Genomic DNA, 25531 nt, shown 5'->3' on the forward strand with positions numbered 1-25531 from the left:
ATCTGGCATTCCTGTTAATAAGTCATTTTAGCCCAATCAATTGCATTTTTATGAACAATTATTTTTTTCTGTAAATTAGTTTTTTAAAGTACATCCATCTTCTGAGGCTAACAAGTCATTACACCCAACAGAGAAGTCTGTCTTGACTTCTCTCTTCGTTACAGAAGATGTTCCTTTAAGGTTCAGTTAGAATTTTTATTACTCCTAATTATTAAAAATTACTCCTAATTATTAAAAAATTACTCCTAATTATTAAAAAATTATTAAAAATGTTAGAATTTTTATTACTCCTAATTATTAAAAATTTTTATTACTCCTAATTATTAAAATTATTAAAAATTAGGAGTAATTATTACTCCTAATTATTAAAAATGTTATTAAGGTTCAGTTAGAATTTTTATTACTCCTAATTATTAAAAAATTACTCCTAATAATTAAAAATTATTAAAAATTTTTATTACTCCTAATTATTAAAAATGTGTATTTATTACTCCTAATTATTACTCCTAATTATTAAAAATTTTTATTACTCCTAATTATTAAAAATTTTTATTACTCCTAATTATTAAAAATTATTAAAAATTTTTATTACTCCTAATTATTAAAAATAATTCCTAATTATTAAAAATGTGGGCATGTACCGTAGCTGAGAAAATCTCATTAACTTTTGTGAGCTCCCCACCAACACCTTCTTTTCCCCACTTTCCCCTTATTTTTAAAATTTTCTTAAAAGCTGCAAACCACAGTGAGCTTATATCTGGAGTTTTCAGGAAAGATCTTGCTGCTGGGCTTGGGGGCTATATTCTTTGGGAAGGAGAGTTCAGTTCAGTTTCGTAGACATTTATTGAGCACCTGATGTATGCCATTTAGTTGGGTGTGGTTTTTCTTGGCCCAGGAGAACTTGGCTGGGCTCTAGAGATGAAAGAGCAGCTGAGGATCTACAAGGGGAGAGAAGAGTATTTGTTCATTTAAAGGATATTTATTGAGCACTTACTATGTGCCAGAATAGTCTAGACCCAGAGATAGAGCAGTGAACAAAACAGACAGGAATCCTTACCCTCAGGGAGCTTGTGTTCTATTCTAGTTAGGTGAGGACAGATAATAAACAAAGCAAAGTCACCTATGTAGCAAGTACTGTGGGGAAATGTAGTAGTAAGTACTGTGGGGAAATGTAAGGTGGAAGAGGGAGATTGGAACAGCCTGGAATAGGAGGAGGGGTTGAATTTTTAATGAGATGGTCAGAGAAGGCCTCACTAAGAAGGTGACATTTGAGCAAAGACCTAGAGGAGATGAGGAAGTGAGCCATGTGGATACTCAGGGGAAAAACTTTCTGGACAGAGGGACCAGCATGTGCAAAGTTCCTGAGGTCAACATGTGCCTGGCATGTTTGAAGAAAAGGAAGGAGGTCCCTGTGGCTGGAACAGAGCAAACTAGAAGGCAGTAGTTGGAGATGAGATCACAGGGGCAACAGGAAGCAGATCAAGTCGGGGTGGGGGGTTGGTAGTTCTCAAACTTGGCTACACATTCAACTCCTCTGGGAGTTTTAAAATAGTCCTGATGCCAGGCTCTACCCTAGACCAATTGGGCAAGAGTTTCCAGAGGTGGAACTCAGTGCCCATGTTGTTTAGAGCTCTCAGGTGATTGCCATGCACAGCCCAGGTTAAGAATTGCAGAGAAGGGCTCTGTTAACTGTTGCAAGGTATGTGACTTTTGCCCTGTGAGGGGCTCCATGGGAAGAGAGCCGCATGAAGAGAGACATAGGGTGAGGTCTGGAAGTGTCCCGAGCTCAGGAGCTTCTGTCCCTGCGGAGTTGGGGGTGCATCACCCTCCCAATATGTGGATGTGCTCACCAACCTGGATGCTCTCTGAATTCCATATTTTCAGGATTTTTATGGAGGCATCATTACGTAGGCATGATTGATTATTAACTCATTTTCCAGCCTCTCCCCTCTCTCCAGAGAATGGGGGGGTAGGACGGAAAGTTCCAAACTTCTAATCATGGCTTGGTCTTTCTGGTGACCAGCCCTCATTCAGGAGCCTGCCAAGAATCTTCCTCATTAGATCAAAAGATACTCCTACCTGGGCAGAAGACCTAAATAGACATTTCTCCGAAGAAGACATGCAGATGGCCAACAGGCACAGGATAGATGCTCAACATAGCTAATTATTAGAGAAATGCAAATCAAAACTATAATGAGGTAGCACCTCACACCAGTCAGAATGGCCATCATCAAAAAGTCTACAAATAGGGCTTCCCTGGTGGCGCAGTGATTGAGAGTCCGCCTGCTGGTGCAGGGGACACGGGTTCGTGCCCCGGTCTGGGAGGATCCCACATGCCGTGGAGCGGCTGGGCCCATGAGCCATGGCTGCTGAGCCTGCACGTCCGGAGCCTGTGCTCTGCAACGGGAGAGGCCACAACAGTGAGAGGCCCACGTACTGCAAAAAAAAAAAAAAAAAAAAGTCTACAAATAATAAATGCTGGAGAGGGTGTGGAGAAAAGGGAACCCTCCTACACTACTGTTGGGAATGTAAATTGGTGCAGCCACTATGGAGAACAGTATGGAGGTTCCTTAAAAAACTAAAAATAGAACTACCATATGACCCAGCAGTCCCACTCCTGGGCATACATGTGGAAAAGATGAAAACTCTAATTCAAAAAGATACATGCATCCTGATGTTCATAGCAGCACTGTTTACGGTAGTCAAGTAATGGAAGCAACCTAAATGTCCATCGACAGATGAATGGATAAAGAAGATGTGGTGTGTATATATATATCTCTACACACACATATATATGAATGAAGTAATGCCATTTGAAGCAACATGGATGGACCTAGAGATTATCATACTAAGTGAACTAAGTCAGAGAAAGACAGATATCATATGGTATCACTTGTATGTGAAATCTAAAAAAAAAACAAAGTTATTTATAAAACAGAAATAGGTTCACAGACATAGAAAACAAACGTATGGTTACCAAAGGGGAAAGAGGGGGGAGGGATAAATTAGGAGTTTAGGATTAACAGATACACACGACTATATATAAAATAGATAAACAACAAGGGCCTACTGTATAGCACAGGGAACTATATTCAATGTCTTATAGTAACCTATAATGGAAAACAATCTGAAAAAGAATAGATATATACATATACGTATAATTGAATCACTTTACTGTATGCCTGAAACTAACACAACATTGTAAATCAACTATAATTCAGTAAAAAATTATCTGTTTTGAGAAAAAAAGAGATACTCCGATCACCCAGGAAATGCTAAAGGATTTGGGACCTCTGTGTCAGACACTCCTTTCACTCAGTAAATTACAAAGGATTTAGGGGCTATGGGTCAAAGACTAAATAAATATTGTCAGGAACTGGAGGCAGAGATCAATATATGTATTTCTTACTATTTCACAGTATTATTAGTCTAAGACTAATAATAAATATTGTCAGGAACTGGGGGCAGAGATCAATATACGTATTTCTTGCTATTTTGTAGTATTATTATTAGTCTCCCTTTTACACAAGAGGAAACTGAGGCGCAGAGAGATTATGTAATCTGCCCAAGGTCACTAGGGGCAGAACTGGGATTTGAACTCAGGCAGTCTGGCAATAGAATTTGTGCTTGTAACCGGCACTGTGTTTCACTGCCTTGAGGTGTCCGTTTGTGTCATTCTACTGGGGATGGGGCCTGCTTTAACAGTGTACAGCATGGAGCTGATTGGCTTATCTGGTTCAGGAAGTGGAAGAATTGTTTTAGTGAACCTCAAAGCTGTTATCAAGGCATAGAGTGAAACCTCAGCGATGGCAAATGTTGGGATTTAGAGCAAGGTGGGTCGGGGTACAGGGAGCATCTGGAGAGGAAGCCTCATGCTAAGGACAGTCTCTAGAAGAATCACGTCACGCCAGGTGTACCTTGCTTCAGTCCCAGCTCCTGTGCCTTTCCTCCTTTTACCTCCTGTTTGCCCTTGGGGATTTCTGCCCCTGGAGGCATGCTTGGATTCTGCACTATTCTTTTCTTTTCTTTTCTTTTTTTTGCGGTGTGCGGGCCTCTCACCGCTGTGGCCTCTCCCGCTGCGGAGCACAGGCTCCGGACGTGCAGGCCCAGTGGCCATGGCTCATGGGCCCAGCTGCTCCGTGGCATGCGGGATCCTCCTGGCCCGAGGCACGAACCCGTGTCCGCTGCATCGGCAGGCAGACTCTCAACCACTGCACCACCAGGGAAGCTCTGCTCTTTGTATTCTTGACTTTGCCAAGTTCTAACCCTGATGCTATGCTCATTGGCTTCATTCCTGGACCAGAAAGTGGGTGTCCCAAATTCTTCCATACCCTCCCTTCCATCACCTCTGGCTGGGCCCTTATTTTATCTCCTTTCTTGGTAATCTGACCACCTTGTCATCTGGCTGAGAGAGGGCCGAAGTGTGCTCAGCGCCTTATACACAGGACAAGAGGTAACTAGAAGGAAAAAAAATCCATCCAACTGGTTGCTAGGTAGGCTTCATTAGTTTATTCATCCAATAAATATTTATTGAGCACCAAATATGTGCCAGGTACCCAGTAAAGCGTCAGACAGAGAAACCTCAAGGAGCTTACACTGTAGTGGGATCCAGAGTGAAAGGTGATGGGATCAGAAGGCAAGTGATCAGAAAACTTGCAGAGGATCTCCTGCCTCCTTGGGAAGGAGTCATCCATGCAGGTTTCTAGTAAGTCAGGGACTGCACTTGACACCCACAGAAGCCCTGTCCTCCTGGGGCCTCTGCTCAGGGAAGCAGCACTTCGAGGTTGACATCTGCAAGGAGGCTCCCTTTACCAGTTTTGGCCACTCTCCCCTGGAGATGGAAGTCATCTCAGGTGGGCTTGACTTGAAGCAGGATTTCGGTTCTCCAACCAGAGGCTGAAGTTAGACCGTGGCAGTGAGAGCGCTGAACCCTAGCCATTAGACCACCAGGGACCAGTGGCCAGTGACAAGGCTCTGGCCCATCAGCTTTGTAGAAATAAATTTCTACAAAGAGACGGAAAGTAGTGAAACAAGTAAAGTGTTTATTGGGAGGAAAAAAGAGTACGTGTGAATAGGCATACACGGGTGGACTCAGAGAGTAGCACCCTTGTGGTAGTTTGACTCACTTGTATGGGGCATTTCTTCTGGGTTTCCTTTGGCAGTGATCTTGCTTTGCCTGGTTCTGAGTCCTTATTTGGTTTACATGAGGGTCGTCCCGTGTGCACGCACCCATCTCTTAGCCAAGATGGATTCTGGCGAAGAAGCCTATGGATAGGTTGACATCACTCCCTTCTTGACCTTCAAGGATCTTTTCTGCGCATGTGTAGTCGGGAAGGTCTCCTTGACCTCAAGAGTGAGACATATGTGGTCTCTACCTTTTATCTGGGCGGGACTCAGCTCCTCTCTCCCTCTGGCTGTTTTGGAGTATCTGTCCCCAGGGAGCAAACTCCAGCTGCTCAGCCTGAGGCCCATCTATCTCCTGCCTCAGAAGGACATGGGAACTGGAAATGCCACAGTTTCATTAGCCTCATCTGGGGTCTTTGATCCATGCAGACAGAGGACATATTTCCTCCGGGCACCAGGACACTTGGCTTTCGGGGAAGTCAAAGTGCCATTCATTCTTCCTGCATTATATTAATAAGAACAGAGCAGGCCCCTTGGCCATCCAGGTGGGAAGACCCAGAGGAGACAGGACAGTGGTTGCCCCTTCTGGTGAGCCTCCTAGACTTCACCCCACGTGAGGCCTTTGCCAGATCTGGACAGGGGTTTGCCTTCTTGCTTCCTGGGGTGAAAGACACAGGGGCCTCAGGATCGAAGGGGAGAAAGTCTGCATCTCAGTCTGGCTGGACTTTACTCCATCCCTCATGTCCCCAGCTACAAGCTCCAAACATCCCCATGGCTTTCTCTATGTCCCTCCTCCTGCCTCCCAGTGTCCCACCTGCCCCTTCTTACCTGTAGCCTCCAAAATAATCTCCCAGAGGCAAAAAGAGAAGAAGGGGAAGACAAGTCTTGATTGGGTATATATATGTATATATATACATAGGTATATATATTTGTCAAAACGCGTCGAACTACACACTTAAGATCTGTGCATTTCACTGCATATAAATTAAGCGTCAACTTTTTGAAAAGTTATGGTGTGAGGAAGAGATCAAGGAAGTCCTTTGCCTGTGGGATGGAGAGGGAGGATGGAGGCGGCATCTTTAGGGAGGTCACTGAGAAAATGGGTTGTGATTGTGGGGAAGGAGGATCGTGGAGGGCTAAAGCAAGCTTGCCAGATCAGGACAGGAAGGTAAGGGTGGGCCTCCCACCCCAGTGATGGCGGGTGGGGTAGTTAGCATATTGGTACTCACCAGCTCCACAGCAGCCGGTGCCTGCCTCATTCTTTCCTGCAGGCAGTGGGTATTATTTCCATACAGGGGCCAGGGGATGTAAGGGATGAGCCCTTGATCTAGTGGGCATTGGGTATGGGTAGGAACAGGAGGGGCTCGTGGGCTCCGGCTTCAGGGCTGTCACATTGCCATGGCAACTCTATGGCCTGCCTCTAAGGTAGCTTGGGTCAGAGCCTCCAGCAGGTATTGCTTCCTGCCTCTTGCTGGCAGATCCTCAGAGGCCCCTGAGCCATCAGTAATGATGTTGCCTTTCTCACCAGCATCCCCTGAGGTCCACATCCCTCCCAGGAGTGAGGGTGGACTGGCTCTTGGGTTGACTGGTAGGTTAAGGCCTGGGGCTTGAGGCACAAGGGGCTGGTAAAGGGGATTGGACTATTTTCTGCAGCCCTAGGTAGGAGCAACTGGGGCAGATCCACACATACCCACCCACAAAGGATCCCTGGGTCCTGAGCTGAAGAGACCCTGTGTGAACATCCAAGTGGAAAGAAGCAGGATGAGATTATAGAAGAGAAAGAATGCAGCCTGGAGCCAGGGCTCTGGGTCCCCCTAGGAGCAGGTTAGGGTCCATCCAAGGTGGCTGTGGGTATTTGCTGCCACCACTATGAGGATGGTCACCAGGTTTGTGTGTGTGGATCGGAGGGCCACGGGGTCTTCATGGTGCAACCTCCAGACAGACATCTGAGATCTCTGAACTTTGGGGGTCAACAGTGCTGTCTTCATGAGTGTGTATGGGAGGCAGGATAATGGCCTCCCAAGGGTGTTCACGTCCTAATCTCTGGAACCTGTATGGTATGTTACACGGCAAAGGAGAATTAAGGTTGCAGGTGGAATTAAGGTTGCTAATTAGCTGACTAAAATAAGGAGATCATCCTGAGTTATCCGGTTCGACCCAATGTAGTCACAGGGCACTTGAAAGTGGAAGAATAAGCCAGAGAGATGGCTATGTGAGAAGGACTCAACCAGCCATTGCTGGCTTTGAAGATGGAAAAGAGCCATGAATGTGGGCAGCCTTTAGATACTGAAAAAGGCAAGAACGGTATCTAACAGATTGTCACCTAGAACCTACAGAAAGGAGTGCAGTTCTGCTGATACTTTGATATTAGCCCAGTGAGACCTTTGTCAGACTTCTGGCCTCCAGAACCAGAAGATAACAGATTTGTGTTATTTGAAGTCACCAAGTTTGTGGGACTTGTTTACAGCGGCAGTATTAGTATCAGGACACTATACAGTGGGCCCCTTTTGCACAGGATCCTGAGAAGGCTAGAAGGGCTCTGCGCTTGGTTTAATGATCTGCTGTTGCTGTGCTAAAATTCTTAATAATTTTTCAACAGGGGCCACCATATTTTCCTTTTGCACTGAGCCCCACAAGTTATATATCTGGTCCTGGCAGGGAAGAGGGGCGGTTTCAGGTGAGGAGCTGGGACATGATTGCTGGATCATGTCGGGGTTCCTACGCTGGGGCTAAGGATTTACACCAAGAGCCACCACTTGCTCACTTAACGTGGCAGGCACTGTGCAAAATGCTTAATGTCTATGTTGTCCTTTAACTTTATCCTCTCGTCTCTCTGGGGTAGTTATTATTATTTCCATTTTATATAGGAGAATACTGAATATTTACAAGGTTAAGAAACTTGGTCAAGCTCCCACCAGTGGTATGTTGCAGAGCCAGTATTTTTACCTGTGTCTGTGTCTCCAGGACACTACTCAGGCCCCGTGCCCCGCCCTGCCTAGGGGAGCTTTTCTAGTTTGGGATTTTGCCTCTGTGGAGATGACCCAGAAGTCTTTGAAAGATGACACTTCCATGAGGGCAGCCTCAGGACAAAGGGGGTAAAATTAACACCCTGGGTAACGGTTCTGCTGTTACATCAAAAATGCTGACTAGGGCTTCCCTGGTGGCGCAGTGGTTGAGAGTCCGCCTGCTGATGCAGGGGACGCAGGTTCGTGCCCCGGTCCGGGAAGATCCCACATGCCGCGGAGTGGCTGGGCCCATGAGCCATGGCCGCTGAGCCTGCGCGTCCGGAGCCTGTGCTCCGCAATGGGAGAGGCCACAACAGTGAGAGGCCCGCGTACCACAAAAAAAAAAAAAAAAAAAAAAAAAATGCTGACTACACAAACATAGGGAGAAATAATTCTTAACTGGAGCAATCTGGGAAAATGCTTCTGAATCTTAGTTAATTAAACATTTTATGGGCCAATAGTATCACATAGTTGTTCTTAAAGATGATGTAATCTTGAGCTGTATTAATGCCTTAAAATGGGGAGGCAATAGTTTTGTTTTACTCAGATCACAACTGCAGAATTGGATTTTATGGGATATAGAGAAAGTGGCATATGTTTAGAGGAGAACGACTCAGGAGAAGAGCTGAGTAACATGACAAACAGATGAAGTTTTTGCTAGATTATAGAGTGATATGTAGAACCCAATTCCCTGGGATCCAAGGCCAGGCCTGTCACTTACAGAGCTGGTTGACCTCCAGTAAGTTACCTAGCCTCTCTGTGTCTTGGTTTTCCTATCTGTAAATTAGAGATGGTAATACAAAGATTGAATGTGTAATATACATAGAGCTCTTAGAACATTGCCTGACATCATAGTAACTGCTATTTAACTTTTTGCTACTTTTTATCTGGGTCTCTGATTTGTAAAAGAGATGGCCTGGGGGACATGGTCAAGACTTTACCAGAAACACCACAAAGTGCACAAGGAGCCACACGGGACAAGCCTTCCACCCTGGCACTAGGTGAGGAGGGCCAGGTAGGCAGTGCAGGACAGAGTGATTTCTCCCCAGCACCAGAGTTCTGGGCATCAGAGGCCGGAGCAAGGCTCTGCTGGAGAGCAAAGACGCCCCGTCCTCCTTTTTCTCACCTGTCGGACCTGCCTTCCCTTTACCCCACGTTCCTCAGCTCTCCTTGCCGCTGGCCTGGCCCGCTCACCCACAAACTTCCCACAAGGAGATGCTCGGTCCTTTGTGTGATTTTTCCACCAGAGCCAGCTGACTTTTATTCCCTGGGTGGCAGTCCATGTAGTCCCAGGGACCCCATTTTCCCTGGATTTCTAAGATGTTTTAGGCACAAATGGTCCCCCTGCTTCCCGTTGGCTGTTTACATTTTAATTGATTCATTTTTCTCTTGTTCCCCTTACAATCTACATTTGACATAGCAGATCCTTTCTCTGAATCAACAGAGTCCCCTTGCAGAACTTCTGCCTCTGGTTGAAAGCTGGACATGTTGATGATCACATCTACTTAGAAGTTTACCTGTAGTGATTCCAGTGTCAGATGCTCTTCCAGGATCAGGCTGTGGCCCATTTCTTTTGCCTTGCAGACTGTGAAAACTCCTGTTCTCAGATGTCCATTGTCTCCTCCACATCTCAGCCAGACGTGGCCTCCTGCCAGGCCCCCGAAGCCCCTGCCTACACTAGGTAGCCCCACTAGCTCCATGTACCCTCTGGCTTATTGGATGATCTGGGCTTACTGTTGTGGTCAGGCAGGGAGTATGTGTTCAACTCCATGATTCCCATTCTGTCAGGCCGCAGTGGGATTCCCGCCCACAAAGCTTTCCCGGGCCTGCATTCATTCTACTGTCTGCTATTCGAGCATTGATTCATTTGTTCATTCAGCCAGATAGCCGGTGCTTTCTGAGTTTGTACTCTGTGCTGGACACTGTGTGAGGCACAAGGGGGACCTGGTGAGCAAAGCAGATATGCTGTTGACCTCATGCAGCTTGTAGTTGAATGGAGACACTGACGTCTGTTAAATAACCACGTAAAAACACGTTGCCATAGCATATAAGAAACACGAAAGAGGCTGTGAGAGTCTAGCAGGGGGATCCGATCCCAGTCCAGGAAGTGCAGTGGGTCTTCCTTCGCTAGGGTAGGTGTGGTCTCATGGAAGAAGGCACTCAACTCACTCAGATGACCACAGATGGCTGGGATTCTTTGTGGGCCAGTGTCTACGCAGTCACATAATCACAGCAGCGGAAGCCACCTATCCAGGCTCTGGAGGAGGGCAGCGTGGCTCAGGACATCCTGGACAGGCTCGAGTGTGCATCCTCTCTGTTCATCTCTTAGAGTGCCATGTCTCTAACAGTGACTGTCCACGTCTGCAGCTCACTCAGTGACAGTGTTCTGTTTCCTCCCCCATCATTTCTGCTTCCGTCTTCTTAGGGTACCTCATGTTCAATCTCCCCATGAGAAAGGGCTTGATAGGACTGCTGGTCCTTCTTCAATATTATGAGATCTGGCTATAAGAGCTCCTGGGCTACACTGCTCTGTACACTGACTGCCAGCCCGTCGGTAGCTATTTGGGGCTCAGGAAGCAGTCTCTGGTCCCATGAGTTGTGGGCGGAATGGTGAGACCACCTGGCAGAGGACACAGACAGCTTCATACAAGGAGTATATATGGGGAGGGTTTATCTCAATGGGAGCAATGGTACAAGGAGACAATTGGAGGCTTCACGTGCCCAGTAGTATTTTATCACGTTAGTCCGCATCATCCCATTAGACACACTACATCTGCCCCATCTTTCATCAGAGTTGACCTGGAGTGACTTCCATTTTGCCCCTCCCTCCACCAGGTCTTTGGGTTATCACAACACCAGTGTCTGGACAGGTGAATCTCTGGGTGGGTGTGGAAAGAAGGTACGGACCCTAGTTTAGTGGAGACTATGAGTACTGGCTTTGGAGGCAAATGAGCCCAGGTGTAAGCCCTGGAAGATAACTTACTGCCTCAGCCCTATTTCCCTCATCTGTAAAACGGGGATAAAATGTTTACTATATAAGACTGTAGGAAGGAATAAAGTTCAGAGCGGGGAAAAAAGAGTAAAAACATCTGTATATCTCTTAGCATGGTTTATGGCAAATCATAAGCACTCAGTAAATGGAAATTAGTACTATTGTTACTTCCAGATATTCTGTGAGGAGTCCCTGGGCAGTAGGGGTAGCTGTACCGTGCAGTCTCTGAGCTCCAGAGGTTGTGGTGATAGAGACGCCAGGCACAGGGAGTGGAAGTCTCGACTGCACTCGTGCCCAGTGAGAACCCCCATATTGCCCTCATCTTCGGCTCTCATTAAGCCCAACAGACTGGTCGCTGGCAGGCTGGGAGCCTATCTAATCTGGAAGGTTCTGGAAGAAGCCAGAAGTGTACCCAAGTGAGGCCAGAGGACGACCAAGCAGGTCCTGTGGGTACAGGTAGAAGGGTGGAGGCCAGAGTGAGGACACAGATAGCTGTAAGGACAAGAAGCCACTGCTAATCCCAGGGTTTATGCTCCAGGGGGTTAACGGTCCAGCTGAGCCCTTGTGTGCTGACCACAGGTACAGGGTAGAGCCTCTCTAGGAGAAACCTGGGAAGAAAGAGGGGCTCCGGGCACTCAGGGGAGTGGGTACCTGGGAGTGTCGTCTTCTCTCTGTTTGGTCCAGGGCGGTCCCTCCTCCACTCCCAGCATCCAGGCATAGTTGGACCTGGTTCCCTGTGCACGTTGGCCGGCAGACCACAGCGCACATTCTGCTTTGATCTTCGCTCTGGAAGAGGTCAGGCAGCCTCCACGAGTCATGCTCTGATGGACCGGGAGCTCGTAGATTTGCCAAGGTCACAGGGAGGGGAGAATCCATCGGTCCAATATGGGGGTGTCTGGCTGCTGCCCCGGGTGGTACCCAGTGGCAGAGGGCCTGGCTCGGCCTTCCTTAGTCTGCTACTGCTTCCCTGCCTCTCGCGGGCAGTGGCAGCGCTAAGGCTTTTGATATAAACTTCCTCATAAACAGCTCCAAACCGTGTCAGGGAGCTCTGCTGGGAGGCTCCCTACATAGCCACTTCCATACCCACACCACCTCTGTGTGCAGAGATGGATGTAGTTGACTTTATCATGACCATCAGACCCGGCTTATTAGACAACCATAGTACTCCCCTCTCAGAAATGCCTTGTTTTTATCTCTAGTGGAAAATGGCTCAACTTTGAACAAGAATAAAATAAAAAGGGAACTTCTATGGTTAATTTTACAGGAGAGTGTACCTCTTCTCAAAATGTGTAAGGGACCAGTCTGGTGCAGTCAGGCTTTCTCAAGGAGCACCAATAGGGAAGGGCAAGTTACACCTGGTGGTTCCTCCGATTCTCATGTCCCCTGGCCCTTCTCTGGAGAGGCAAGTGGAGAAGGGGAGGACAGAGGCAGACACCAGAGCAGGTGGGGACAGCAGGCTCTGGGAGCAAAGGCTGTGCTGGCCAGACCCAGGAGGATGCAGGTGCTGGGGGAGAACATCTCAGTGTGTGAATATGAGAGGCACAGCCCTCGGGCAGAGGCTGGTGCTGGTTTGTGGGTGAAGTGGCCGGACTCGGGAACAGAATTGCTGGGCTCGGGTCTGGAACAACCCTCTTGGACGTGTGTTTCTTTGGAAGGCCTTGGGCTGCCCCGCTGCAGGCAGGCTTCTGTCCTGAGTTCAGTATCCGGCAGTGATGATGGTGAGTGTGACCGGCAGGTGTGCAGACATCTCACCTGACGTGCTGTTCTTCCCCCCTCTTTTGGCCTCTCCTCTCAGCCATGTAAGTTCTGCTTTGATGTTGAAACAAAGGTTGCGATCATACTGTGTGAATGTGTGTGTGTTGGGGACTTTGAAAAGGATGCTATCAGTTCATTCAAGAGATGCAGGCTGAATGCCTGTTGATGGCCAGGAACAGTGCCCGGCAGAGGGCATGCAGTCGTGAACAATATCTGTCCCTATCATCAGGAAGCTGTGGTCTAGTCATAGGATGACCAACCCATCCCAGTGTGCTTGGGACTCTCAGTGTTGAAACTGGGAGAGTCCTGGGCAGACCAGGATGAAGCTGGTCACCCTGCCTAGTCACAACAGTGGTAAGGGGATGTATGTGTCTTGTGGCATTTGGTGACGACCAGGTACTGGCTAGGAGGGAGAGAAAGTTTGCAAGCTCTTTCTTTAGTGAGACATCTTCCATTCACCACATGTGAGATAGAAGATCCTGAACTGTACAGAGAAGACACCTCTGATCATTGCTTCTACCTCCCTTAATCTGTGGCAAGATATGGAGAGCAGGAAAGTGGCTTGCCCAGGATTACGCAGCAAGTCGGGGCACAGCTGGGTCAGCATCTGGGTGGCTCTATTCGTCCCCCTCCCCTGCAATGTTCTCTCCCTATAAACTATCCCACCTCGTCTTTCTTAACCTGCCTACCCTTCACCTGCCTGCTCACGCAGACCCAGGTTTAGGTTAGATGCCATGAGGTGTGGAGAAAAAGCACCGTGGCTGTTCCTGGGAGGGCCCTGAGTGGCTCCCAGGAGAGAAGGGGAGGAAGGAAGGATTTTAGGAGGTCAGGACATTTGGCCTGGAGGGATCACTTAGTTACAGTGCAAAGGAACTGAGAGCCTGCTGGAGACTGAAAGTGAGCAGTTGGGGCCACAAATCCAGGGGAGGGAGGGTGGAAGAGGAAGGGCCTGCTGGTGGGAGAGGACCTGACTCCCCTTCAGAGGGAGGAGGTTTGTATGAAAAGAGCGTGCTGAGATCAGTGACACGCATGTGAAATTTAGGCCTTATGCAGGCATATCTTGTCTTACTGTATTTCACTTTACTGTACTTCGCAGATACTGCATTTTCTACAGATTGAAGGTTTGTGTTGTCAAATGATGCTTAGCATATTTTAGCAATAAAATATTTTTAATTAAGGCATGTACATTGGTTTCTTTTGGACATAATGCTATTGTACACTTAATACACTACAGTGTAGTAGAAACATAATTTTAAATGCACTGGGAAACCAAAATATTTATGTGACTCACTGTATTGCAGTATTTGCCTTATTTCAGTGGTCTGGAACCGAACCCGCAATATCTCCCAAGCATGCATGGATAAAATAAATAAACCTGTTCGTGTTGTTCAATTCCAAAAACCTACTCTATGCCACACCCTGGCTTAAGGTTGGGAGCTAGCACAGTAGCAAAATAAAGTCCCTGCTCTCAGGGAGGGTCATTATAGTAGAGGGAGACAGGCAATAAACACACACAAATGTGATGCGCTTTCCTAGGTGTTCTGTTCAAAAGGGCTGTTAAGTAACAACCTTGTTCGAAAGAGTCTTTCATGCGAAAATAGTGATCAGCAGAGTTTAGCTTGTAAAACAAAAGTAACGTTTCTACTCTGCTCACAGAAAGGTCTTCAGGAGACAGATCCTAGACACAGCAGCTGCTCAAGCCATCAGGACGGCCGTGGCCGTTACTGGGAGACATTCAACTTGGTCTCCTTGGAAGGCGGAAATGGAGTGGTTAGACTGAGAATTAAGAAGGGAAGAGAGGAGGAGAAGGCAGTTAACCCCTAACCCTGGAAAAGACTTGAGAACCACCGGAAGCTTCAGATAGTGAGGCTCTGAGAACTCAGAGGAAACCCCTGGAGAAGTGGGGACAGACGTAGGGTCACAGTCTTCATGCTGGTGGAGTTAGTGGGGCGGACAGTGAACTGACAGTGTACTGATATATTGACCTTATTAGGAGCTGTTCATTACACTTTCATAAAAGAAAAATAAAGGTCATGTGCTAGTAGTCTGACCATATAAAGGATTTTTTTTTTTTGGTGGTACACGGGCCTCTCACTGTTGTGGCCTCTCCCGTTGCGGAGCACAGGCTCCGGACGCGCAGGCTCAGCGGCCATGGCTCACGGGCCCAGCCGCCCGCGGCATGTGGGATCTTCCCGGACCGGGGCACGAACCCGTGTCCCCTGCATCGGCAGGCGGACTCTAAACCACTGCGCCACCAGGGAAGCCCTAAAGGATTATTTTTAAACTGCAGTTAGCAAGTAGGTTGCATGTTAGTACTTCTGTCAGTCTCCATGCTTAAGGAAAGGCCAGCTGCTGGTCTTGATAACCATAAATAAGCACTAGCCAGAAGCATTGTTTGACTGTTAACCAGCAGCCTTTTAATTTCTGTTATCACAACAACAAGAAATTTTTGGAAAGGGTCTGTTAAGCTTAAGGAGTCGTTCCAGTTTCTCCTTCATTTAAGTCCCTCCCTCCACCTCCTCATCTCCTCCTGCCCTTTGCTGCACTTCCATGAGCTGGTTCCCTCCATCACCTCCTCTCCAGTCACAGCACGGTTCCCTTCGCCCCACTGGGCCTTTGCACAGCTCACTGTGGCGTGCCATGTGAGTTTCTGGTCAGACCTCTCCCCTCACAGAGCCCTTCCCTAAGCACTCCTTCTAGAACAGCTGCCAGGGCATCACGCTATCCGCCAACCCCGCGTTACTTTTCATCTCAGCACTTATAGGAAGTTGTATCATTTGTTTGCTTCCATGTTCACCTGCTTCCCCCATCAAAGCATAAGCTCCATGAGGACAGGCCCTTTGTCCGTGTCCTGCTGTACCCTCAGTGCAGTACCTATCTCATGGAAGAAACTCAATAAATATCTATTCCATTAAATACAACAATGTATGAATTCTACATTAATCTGTTAACCTGTTGGCTTTACTCAAATTCTAGGTATGAAGCAGATTTGGGTAAACGCTTGGTTCTTTCCCTTCCCCCACCTATCTTTGGTGAGAGAAAAGGAGAGCTGGAAATAGAATTGGAGAAGTTTCTGTAAATTTCTGGTAACCATAGAGACAGTGATTTTAGTTTATTAATCTCCGGCTTTTAAGCAGGCTGGGACCCCACTGTGATTTCTCTAAAATTGCTCAGTGCTGGTTATCCTGCAGCCTTCCTCATTAAGGAAGAACAGACCCGTCCCTATCCTGCAGCACTTTAATTACTGACGAGCAGAAGCCCTGCGCTATTATGCTCATTATTGCATGTTCTCACCTGGCTGCACCTCCCACTTTGGAGCAATGCAACATGGTCACCAGCCTTGAACCCCTGGAACCATCAGTGGCTGATCAAACCTGTCCCTGGGAGCAGGCAGCCTCTTTTCTGAGCCCAGGACCTGGGACAGGGCTACAGTTGCTGCTCTCTCCTTTCATTCAAGTATCCTGAAGATGGGAGCTCAGTGCCTTCTGAAACAGTATTTAGGGACCAGCAATGATTTCCTACCCATAAAGGCAACGTTTGCAATGGAAGGAAATGACATGCCCTTGGGAACCGTGGCACTTCTTATGGTCTGGCCTCTTGATGGGATCTGATTTTAGGGTTGCATGTTCCTCCTCCCGTGGAGAATGGCGCGCAGACTTTTACGATCTTGCCTCCTGTGCTTTGGATAAGAGACCTCCAAATGGCTTTAGGGTTTCAGTGGAGCTAGGGAGGCAATGGCCAGTTAGAGGCAGTCTCTCCCCAGACCACTTCTCCCTGAAGGAAGAACCCCGGTGTAGATGTAAGAAGACCGGAGTTGAGATGCCATCTTGACAGCTGACACATGGCGGGGACCTAGCCTATCTGAGCCTTAGTGTCTTCATCTGTGAAGTGAGGTTGGAAGTGTCCTTCCAGTCCTCTAGTGTGTTGAGCCTCTGACGCTGGCTTCAACCTTTTCTGGAGGCTGAATCCCTGAGATAAGTGAGAGGTGGGAGAGGCCCCAGGCAGTGTGATTTCTGGAATGAGGCAGAGTGGCTTCTGGCAGTAGGAGTCTCTGGAAGGAGACATATTTTTCTCCTGAGGCAGGTCATCTAAGGTCTGGCCTCGCTTAGGCGCTGGCTACCAGTTTGGAAAAACTAAGACTTTCATTGGTTGCATTTCCCATCCTACTGGATTTAGAAATATGGAGTCATTCTTCCAATAAACACTCAGTGACTGCCTGCCGGGTTCCGGGCCCTGCACTAACGGTACAACTGTTCAGTTGGGGGAGTCACTGACAAATTCAGACTCTGTAGTGGGGCAAACCGGTTTCAGTGGTTGAGGGCCTGTCTGCTGTACACTTAGGGCTTATCTTAAGTATATCAAGAGAAAGACCCTGGGAAGAATCTGGACTCCCGAGTCCTCCAGCAAAGCTGGAGCCAAGGCGTGGGTGGGCCAGCACCCGGGGGGACCTCAGCCAAGTCAGCGACAGATCTAAGTTCCCGGCTGCTCTTCTTTCCAGGTGCCGCAACCTCTCGTTTCCCAGCAGCCTCCCAGAGGTGAGCATCGTGTTCATCTTCGTCAACGAAGCGCTCTCCGTGCTGCTGCGCTCCATCCACTCAGCCATCGAGCGCACACCTCCGCACCTGCTCAAGGAGATCATCCTGGTGGATGACAACAGCAGTAATGGTGAGTGCCTGGCCCCCTGCCCCGTGCGGACATCTGAGCGGAGGCGCCAGCCTCTGTTCGGGGTTCTCATTTTCTTGAGGCTCTCCACGGATCTCCCTTCTCTGGGATGTTGCCTCAAAGAGGAGAGATTCATGATGGTCATCGCTCTGGAAGGTTCACTCCACAGTTGCACCTTCTCCAAACTCCAGAGGGGCCTGGTCCCCAGGCTTTCCCTCGCTGGCTGTCAACTGTCTCCCCCAACATCCTAGTGCAGTGCGATAAGATAAATAGCCGTGACGTCTATCCCCTCCATGTACACAGTGAACATTTCCAGTGACTCTTTTCTGTGAAGCATCATTTCATTTTGCTGCATGCCTTGGCCTTTGCCTGGAAGCTTGTCCATTGGTGGTGGTGGTGATGATGGTGGAGGTGTTGATGGTGCCGGTGGTGGTGGCCATAGTGGTGTTGATGGTGGGGATGGTAGAAGACGTACCATGCAACGACAGCAACAGAGCTGTTGAAAGTCTAACCTCTTTTCTGGACGCCCTGTTCCTCATTCCATCTGGCCTGAGCAAAGCCCCAGGTGGCCAGCAAGCCCTCGTTGAAGCCCTCACGTCACATCTCGCTTTCTCCGGCTACTACCAGCTACCTCTTTCCCTTGGTGCGTATTCCATGGCTTCTGACTCCTCCCACATGTACCATCCCCATAATATTCTCCAAGCTTAGAGACCATGTATTGAGACAGTTTAGGAACCAATGCTCTTGGGCTTCCCTGGTGGCGCAGTGGTTAAGAATCCGCTTGCCAATGCAGGGGACACGGGTTCTTGCCCTGGTCCGGGAAGATCCCACGTGCCACGGAACAGCGAAGCCCCTGCGCCACAACTACTGAGCCTGCGCTCTAGAGCTCACGAGCCACAACTACTGAAGCCTGTGCGCCTAGAGCCCGTGCTCTGCAACAAGAGAAGCCACTGCAATGAGAAGCCCGCACACCGCAACGAAGAGTAGCCCCCGCTCGCCACAACTAGAGAAAGCCTGCGAGCAGTAACGAAGACCCAACGCAGCCAAAAATACATAAATTAAATAAATAAATTAATTTTTTAAAAAAGGAGCCAGTGCTCTTGATAGGACCATTAATATGAATGTTCTATGGATAATTCATGACTTTAAAAAATAGACCGCTGGGTCACAGGATCACAGAGTCACTGAGCCTGTGTTATCTTTAACGTTTTCTCTGATGTCAGGTAGTAAATTTTCCAGTGAGTCCGTTGCTGTCATGAGAAGTTCAGATGAGCAGTTTGTGTTTTGTTATCAATTAAAGCTGAAACATATCAGATAACTGAAATATTTTTAATCTTAATGAGCAAATTTTCTTTTTCATTTTATTATCATGTAGAAGCGAGTGTAGAGGCAATGCTGTGAAGGGGATTTTAGAGCTTTCTGAAGGGCAGTGCTTATGAATGAGAGCTTTAGTTCTCATTGTTCCATGGACGTGAAGGAAGGAAAAGGCACCTAAGGGTGGCAGCGAATAGGCAGTGTAGTTTTAAAGGTGATGGTCTATTGTGAGGGAGACCTCGAGCAGCTACCTACCATCACGTCGCTTGGGTCCAAGGAGTGGAGAAAGCGCCATTCCCCAGTGGCTAACACCACAACAGCGCGACTAGGCTGCCCGTGTACCCTACCTTGCTCTACCCGTGCCGGCTGGCCCCCTCACCTCTTACACTGTAAGGAGGCCAGGGATGGAAGAGCCATCCTTCCAAGCAAGAGGCATCCCCAGGCTCCATCCTCACATCACAAAAGATAGAACGAAGCATCAGGAAGAAGGAAATCTTGAAGCCTTTCGTTTCTTCCCCACGGTGAGAACTTTATCATGGCCTGAAGGAGGCCGTTTTATCGTTCATTCATGTGGGAAAGAGGGGGAAACTGAGATTGATTTTGAGAAATTTAGGTAAGGAAAGCGAGCCAGATATAGAGGATTTCATATTTGAATTTAAACGGTTTGGACTTTATTTTGTAAATGGCGACAACCATGAAAGTTTTTGGTAAGAGGAGTGATGCGGTCAGGGCTGGGCAATGAAGAGCTTTGGCTGCGGTTTTTATTACTGTTGGGGGAAAGGGGCGTCCTGAAGAAGGGAACCGGACGAGATGACAGTTGCAGCAGTACAGGCAAGAAATCAAGGGCTCTGGAGCAGTGGTGGATGTGGGGTTGAGGCCGAGGCGTGAGCCTGAGAGATGCCATAAGGGAAGCATCTACTGGGTCTCTTGACTAACAGGCTGTGGTCAGATGGGCCAGAAGAGGGCTGGTGAACGATGATTCAGCCTCAAGCCAGGGTGCCTCAGAGGATGATGGTCGTTCCGTGGATGGGGGGCAAGAGGAGTAGTAGGATGGGTGCAGTGTTCCTCATCGGCGATGGGCGGCTCTCAAAGCCAAAGCTCTGGGAGGTATTGCAGTGGTGGCACAGCATCTTGACTGTGCTGGTGGTTACACAAGGCAACACGTGACAGAATTGCACAGAACTACACGCACACACCCAAATGGGTGCCTGTATTGCTGGAGAGACCTGCAGAAGCTTTTCCGTTGTGGCAACGTCAGTGTCCTCGTTTTGATATCGTACTACGGTTGTGTAAGATGCTGATGTTGGGAGAGGCTGGATGAAGGGTGCATGGGACCTCCTTGAGTATTTCTGTGTACTTTCCTGTGAATCTGTAATTACTTCAAAATATAAAGCTAAAACAAACAAAAGCCTTTCCCAGAAGATTCTAACCCAGTAGGTTGGAGGTGGAATCTGGCCGTCTCTCCTTTTGAGAGCATTTTTGATGATTCCGTTGCACAGCTCTGGTTGAGAACCTCTGGTTTATTGAATAGTATGCAGCATCGCTTTTGCACACGTTGAGTTCCAGTGCACGGTTGAAGGGAAAGAACTCTGAACTCTGAAGTCATGGGTTCTGGGATCCTCTCACTGTGGATGAGTGACCAGGGAGACGTCCCTCAACCCTCAGAGTTTTAGTTTCTTCCTCTGTAAAGGGGGATGGTAATCCTTCCTAGCTTGCCTCACCTGCCTGACCCGGTCAAGTGTGTGACCGTGAGTTGAGTGCTGTCAGCATTACCCCTCCCCAGCCCCAGCTCCAGTCCCGGGAGCCTGCCTCACAGCTGGCCAACTGCACAGCCGGAGCTTGAGAAGTAAACATGGGGATGTGGATTTGGAGCCTTGTACACAGAGCAGCTGAAGCCATTAGCTGGAAGGAGAGGGTAGCAAAGAGAAGAGGGGAGAACAAAAAAAAAAGAAGAAGCCTGAGAGGATACTGAGGTAAGGTGTTTAGGAGTTAGGAGGAAGAAGGTTAGCTGGTGAGACACAGAGAGGGAAGAGCCAGGAGAATCTGGAGGACGACACAGACTCCTCGGACAAAGAGAATTTCAGGAACGAGTCATCTGTTTGAATGAGCCCACAGACAGGTGGAAGGACACGCAGTCTGGGAAGAAGCCATTAGATGTGGAAGGTGAAGATCACAGAAACCTTGGTGGGCAGGGTTGGGGATGGGGCCCCAGAAGCCAGATGAAGATGAAGAGCAGCTGGGAGGTAGATGTTTCCATCAGGGATTTTGACTGTGAAGGAGAATCGGGAGCTAAGGCAGGAGCTGGAGCGAGGTTTTCTACCAATTAACCAGTCTCCAGTCATGACCCAGGATGACACACCACTCACACCTATGCACGCACAATTGAAACAAAATTTTAAGAAACAATAGTTATTCTTACAATGTGCAAAGCGCTCTGATACGTTCTATTATAGATTGGTCTATGTTATTTGGTTCTATTTTGTTCTGTTGTATTGTGCTGTGTTGTGTTGTAGTTCTCTCTTTTTTGAAAGGTGAGTTGTTCTCAAGACTCTGACTGCACACTGGTTTGCTTGGACAGCTTTTAAGAAAGAGAGGAGGGTCCTGCCTTAGCTCTGGTCATTTAATTGGTCTGCAGAGGGGGTGCCTGTGTTCTCTGAGGCCATGGTGAGGACAGGGCTTCTGAGGAGGGAGGAGAGGATGGGACCCAGGGCACAGAAACCAAGGAAGAAAAGGCCGGTCTTTCTCCCACTGGGGAGGAGCAGATGGGGGAGTGGGGAGGTGGTTGGAGGCAAAGGGGGGTTGGCCCCTTGTGTGGATGGGCTGGGGAGGCGACCAGGAATGGGGATCCCCGAGACCAGCCTGTACTGAGCTCTCAAGTGGGGTGGCAGAGACAATGAGACTGCAGCTCTTAGAGGAAGTGAGGCATCTCTAGCCTTAGCCTAGGGCTGCCTGAGGTCCCAGCCTGTCCGGGAAGGCGGCTCCAGCCGTGTCCTTGACAGGCTCCCTCTGGGGCATCAGCCCGCTCAGCACAGGACTTTCATTCATTTCACGTCAGGCCAACTCAGCTCGGCTAACAAACATTCCTAGGGTGCCCAGCCTGGGCCAAGGGTGTGGAGGGAGTGACGGCTCAGGTCCACCCCTGCCATCAGGGAGTCAAGCGAAAAAATGCAAAATGGGGTGAAACTATTATAATAGGACTCGGTTTCCGGCCTCAGTGCTGCCACCTCCCGACCATGGGTCTTTCACTTCGGTTTTCTTTCGTGCCCTGTGGGGACATCAGGCCTTGCTATGCCCTGCCTGCCCCACGGTCCTAGAAGAGATACGGGGTAATAATGGTGGTGAATGTGCCGTACGCAGCAACATTGGAAGGGTGCCCTAAGGGTGCGTTAAAATGAGAGAAATAAAAACAATAACAACAACAATAGTAATAATAGCTGCTGGACAGCCCCTAAAGGCCGCCCTGGCTTTTTTTGCCTCCCTGAAACAGTGCGCTCTGCTGGGAAGAACGCAGAATTGGCATTAGGCCATCTATTCAGTTCCAGCTCTTTCTAGCTTCTTGCCCGGTGTGTGTTCTTAACCTCTGTGAACCCTATTTTCCTTATCTATAGAATTGGGATGTAGAATTCTTACCTCTGGGATTGTGTGGAGGCTTGAATGAGATAACGCATGGTGGAAGGGACTCTGGTGTTTAAAACTCTAAATGAAGCCGGCTGTCCTCCAGGCGGCTGTCACAGGTTCTGTGTGTGCTGGTGCCTCGTGTTCCCCAAATCCCCCCGACTGCGGGCACGTTTGCTTTGGGGTCAGGCCTGTGTTTTCACAAACATAAAAAAGGGGCAGTTAATCACAGCTTTCTTCATCCCAGCTGCTCGAGACCTTTATCTCCGCCTCAGAAGCCAAGGACTGAAGGCTCTGCAGATGGTCCTTGTGTAGGACTCTGAGTCTCGGTCCTTTGCCTCCTTAGCAATTTCCTAAACAAGCTCCACTCTTTCAGGGGCTGGCGCCTGTGTAGGATGCTGTCACTCTGCTAAAGTGGTCTCAAACTCTCATGTTTGATCTTGATTAAAAATAAGGAGAGTCATACCAGGTACGTTCTTACCTCAGGACATTTGCACTTGCTTCCCCTGCCTCTTGGAATGCTCTTACCCTCTGATATCTGTTCCTTTGCCTCTTCAGGCCTTTGTTCAAATGTTGCAAATGGCACCTTGTTAAAACGGCAGCCCTGACCCCATCACTCTTCATCCCTTCCATGCTTCTTTTCCTCAACAGCATCTGTCGCCTTCTGATATACTGTACTCACTTGGTTACCCTCCCTTATTTATTTGTACATTTTCCCTCTACCAGTGTGTAAGTTCCGTGAAGACAGGGACATTTGTTTTGTTCATTGCTGTATCTCCAGCACCTAGAATAGTGCCTGGTTCTTGTAGTTGTTCAACAAATATTGACTCAGTGAAAGTATTCATGTTGATTCTGCAGGTCTGGGACAAGGCTTGGAATCAGCATTTTAATAAGCTTCCCAGAGCATTCTGATGCAACGGGACATTCTCTGGGAATCACAGTTCTAATTGTTGTCCCCCATTGTCCAGCGTGCTGCAGCTGAGGAGTGCGGGGCAGCAGGCACTTAGGCGCCCTCAGGGCTGGCCTCGGCAGCAGGCACTGCTGGGTGGAGTGTTTCTTCCTGGGGCGGGGCCCTTGGGACCTCTCTGCTGTATCCCAGGGAGATGGCATGAAAGGGGAAGGAATGCAGAGCAGAAGGGGAGCTTCTCTTAGGGTTACCCCAAAGTGGCCTGAACTCAGGTCCTATGCATGGAGTCAGATGACCGACCTGAGCCTCCTCCCTGCTATGTTACCCAGCCTCTTCCTGACAGTGGCAGCCAGGCTGCCCGCCCTGCCACTCGGAGACAAAGTCTCCCCTCCCTGGCTCCTCTTCGTTATCTCGAGGCAATGGTGGGACCACGGCTCAGAGCCTCCTGGTTTTAATTAACTTGCTTTTTGGAGAATCCCGGTGGGCCAGTGTCTTTAGCTGGGACTGAGAGATTCAACCTTTATGGACCTCCAGAGGGAGGGAAGCACCAGGATTTGCACCTGACAGAGTCATCTCTGTCTTTGATTCTTGGCATTCATTTACTTATTCATTCATTCATTCATTCCCTCAACGGGTTTTTAATGGCCACATACTTTGTACCACGTACTTTAGCTCACAGCTAAACACTTGCCTCACCAACTCCACCCATATTGTGAATACTCTCATATGACTCAGGTATTCCAGTACCTGGCCCAGAGCAGGTGCTCAATGAACATGAGCCCTTTCAGGCTCCCTCACTAGCTGTCCCAGAGTCACCCCATCCCACAATCCAGCCACCCCCACTTGCTTTGCTGTAGTCAGTTTCTCTGTTTCCTTTCTTAACTCACGTCCTCTTTTGATAACCTTAAAAAAGTCATGCACCTGGGCTTCCCTGGTGGCGCAGTGGTTGAGAGTCTGCCTGCCGATGCAGGGGACACGGGTTCGTGCTCCGGTCCGGGAAGATCCCACGTGCCGCGGAGCGGCTGGGCCCGTGAGCCATGGCCGCTGAGCCTGCGCGTCTGGAGCCTGTGCTCCGCAACGGGAGAGGCCGCAACAGTGAGAGGCCCGCGTACCGCCAAAAAAAAAAAAAAAAAATCATGCACTCTTCTTTCACGCTACTTGAAATTTCAAAAATGAACCTGAATTTGGTGACTAAAAGCACATCAAAGCAATGGTGATATCAAATATTCTTCTAAGCATCTCGTTCCCTGGAGATTTTGATCAGCGCTTGGCTGGCAGTCACTTGCCCAGCCTACACCAGCGTGATGCTTGTCCTCTTCTGTTGCCTTCCAACAAGAGAGTGGCCAGTTCCCAGTGCCTTGCACGCTTCAAGCTGGGATTGAACCGTCTCTCTCCTGGGCAGGGGATATCCTTCCCCCAGGGATCCAGCCTTCTCACTGGCCACGTTTGCTCAAAGCTTTCCGTGTCTTTTGGCAGGAGGAGGCTTAGAAGTAAGCAGGCCTTGAGAGAAGGCCAAACGGAGCTGTCCCTCTGCCAACACGGTGTCAGGAGGCAGACTGCCAGGCAAGCCCCAGGTGGCTCTCCGGTGGGGGGGACTGAGCACCCACATCAGGCAGAGACTTGCCGGTGCCCCGCAGTCTGTAAGCAACAGAGCCAGGATGGGACCTCAGGTCTCCTGACTCCCGCCAAGGCTCGCCCCTCTCCACTCCATGCTGTGCCCCTGCTTGGTACAGTGGCCAGTCTTCCTATTGTCTGCACCGTATGTCCACGTGGCAGCCTGCAGCCAGGCCCCTCAGGTTTGCTCGTGGTGACTCTGGGACATTTACCCTGCTTAGCTGTCTTCTGGGAATGACACTCGTCCCACACCTCCAGCCCCTTTGCCCAGCTCCAAGCTTCAGAGTTGCTCAGGATCAGAAGAAGTCTTGAGTCACTCTGCACTGCTCCCCCGCCGGCTGGATCACATATGTGCCAGAGATTGTTCTAAGTACTTTATATAAATTAATCGGCTCTCTGTGGCAACGGTAAGAACCATGATTAATGTCATCTTATATAACAAGGAAACAGGCACAGAGGAGAAAGGAACTTGTCCAAACACAGAGGTGGGATTTGAACCTAGGCTGTCTGGCTTCAGAGCCTACACCCTTGACTGTTAAACAA

At 48.8% G+C, this 25531-nt stretch overlaps 1 protein-coding gene and 1 long non-coding RNA gene across 5 annotated transcripts in view; one reads left to right on the forward strand and one right to left on the reverse strand.

Annotated features, from left to right (window-relative positions):
• Window positions 1-25531, forward strand: part of GALNT18 (polypeptide N-acetylgalactosaminyltransferase 18) — a 362747-nt gene that overhangs the window by 166454 nt on the left and 170762 nt on the right. For all 4 annotated transcript variants that reach the window (XM_067749893.1, XM_067749894.1, XM_067749892.1 and 1 more), the window contains exon 3: window positions 17375-17541. In XM_067749893.1, the coding sequence (XP_067605994.1) occupies window positions 17375-17541 (167 nt within the window). The remainder of the gene's footprint in view (window positions 1-17374; window positions 17542-25531) is intronic.
• LOC137230456 (uncharacterized) lies at window positions 837-25326 on the reverse strand. Its single transcript, XR_010946142.1, has 4 exons — window positions 25201-25326; window positions 22483-22658; window positions 11773-11907; window positions 837-938 (listed from the first exon to the last, which is right to left on the reverse strand). It is a non-coding gene; the product is annotated as an uncharacterized lncRNA (long non-coding RNA).

The sequence above is a fragment of the Pseudorca crassidens genome, chromosome 9, assembly GCF_039906515.1.
Source record: "Pseudorca crassidens isolate mPseCra1 chromosome 9, mPseCra1.hap1, whole genome shotgun sequence".
Classification (NCBI taxonomy): Eukaryota; Metazoa; Chordata; class Mammalia; order Artiodactyla; family Delphinidae; genus Pseudorca; species Pseudorca crassidens.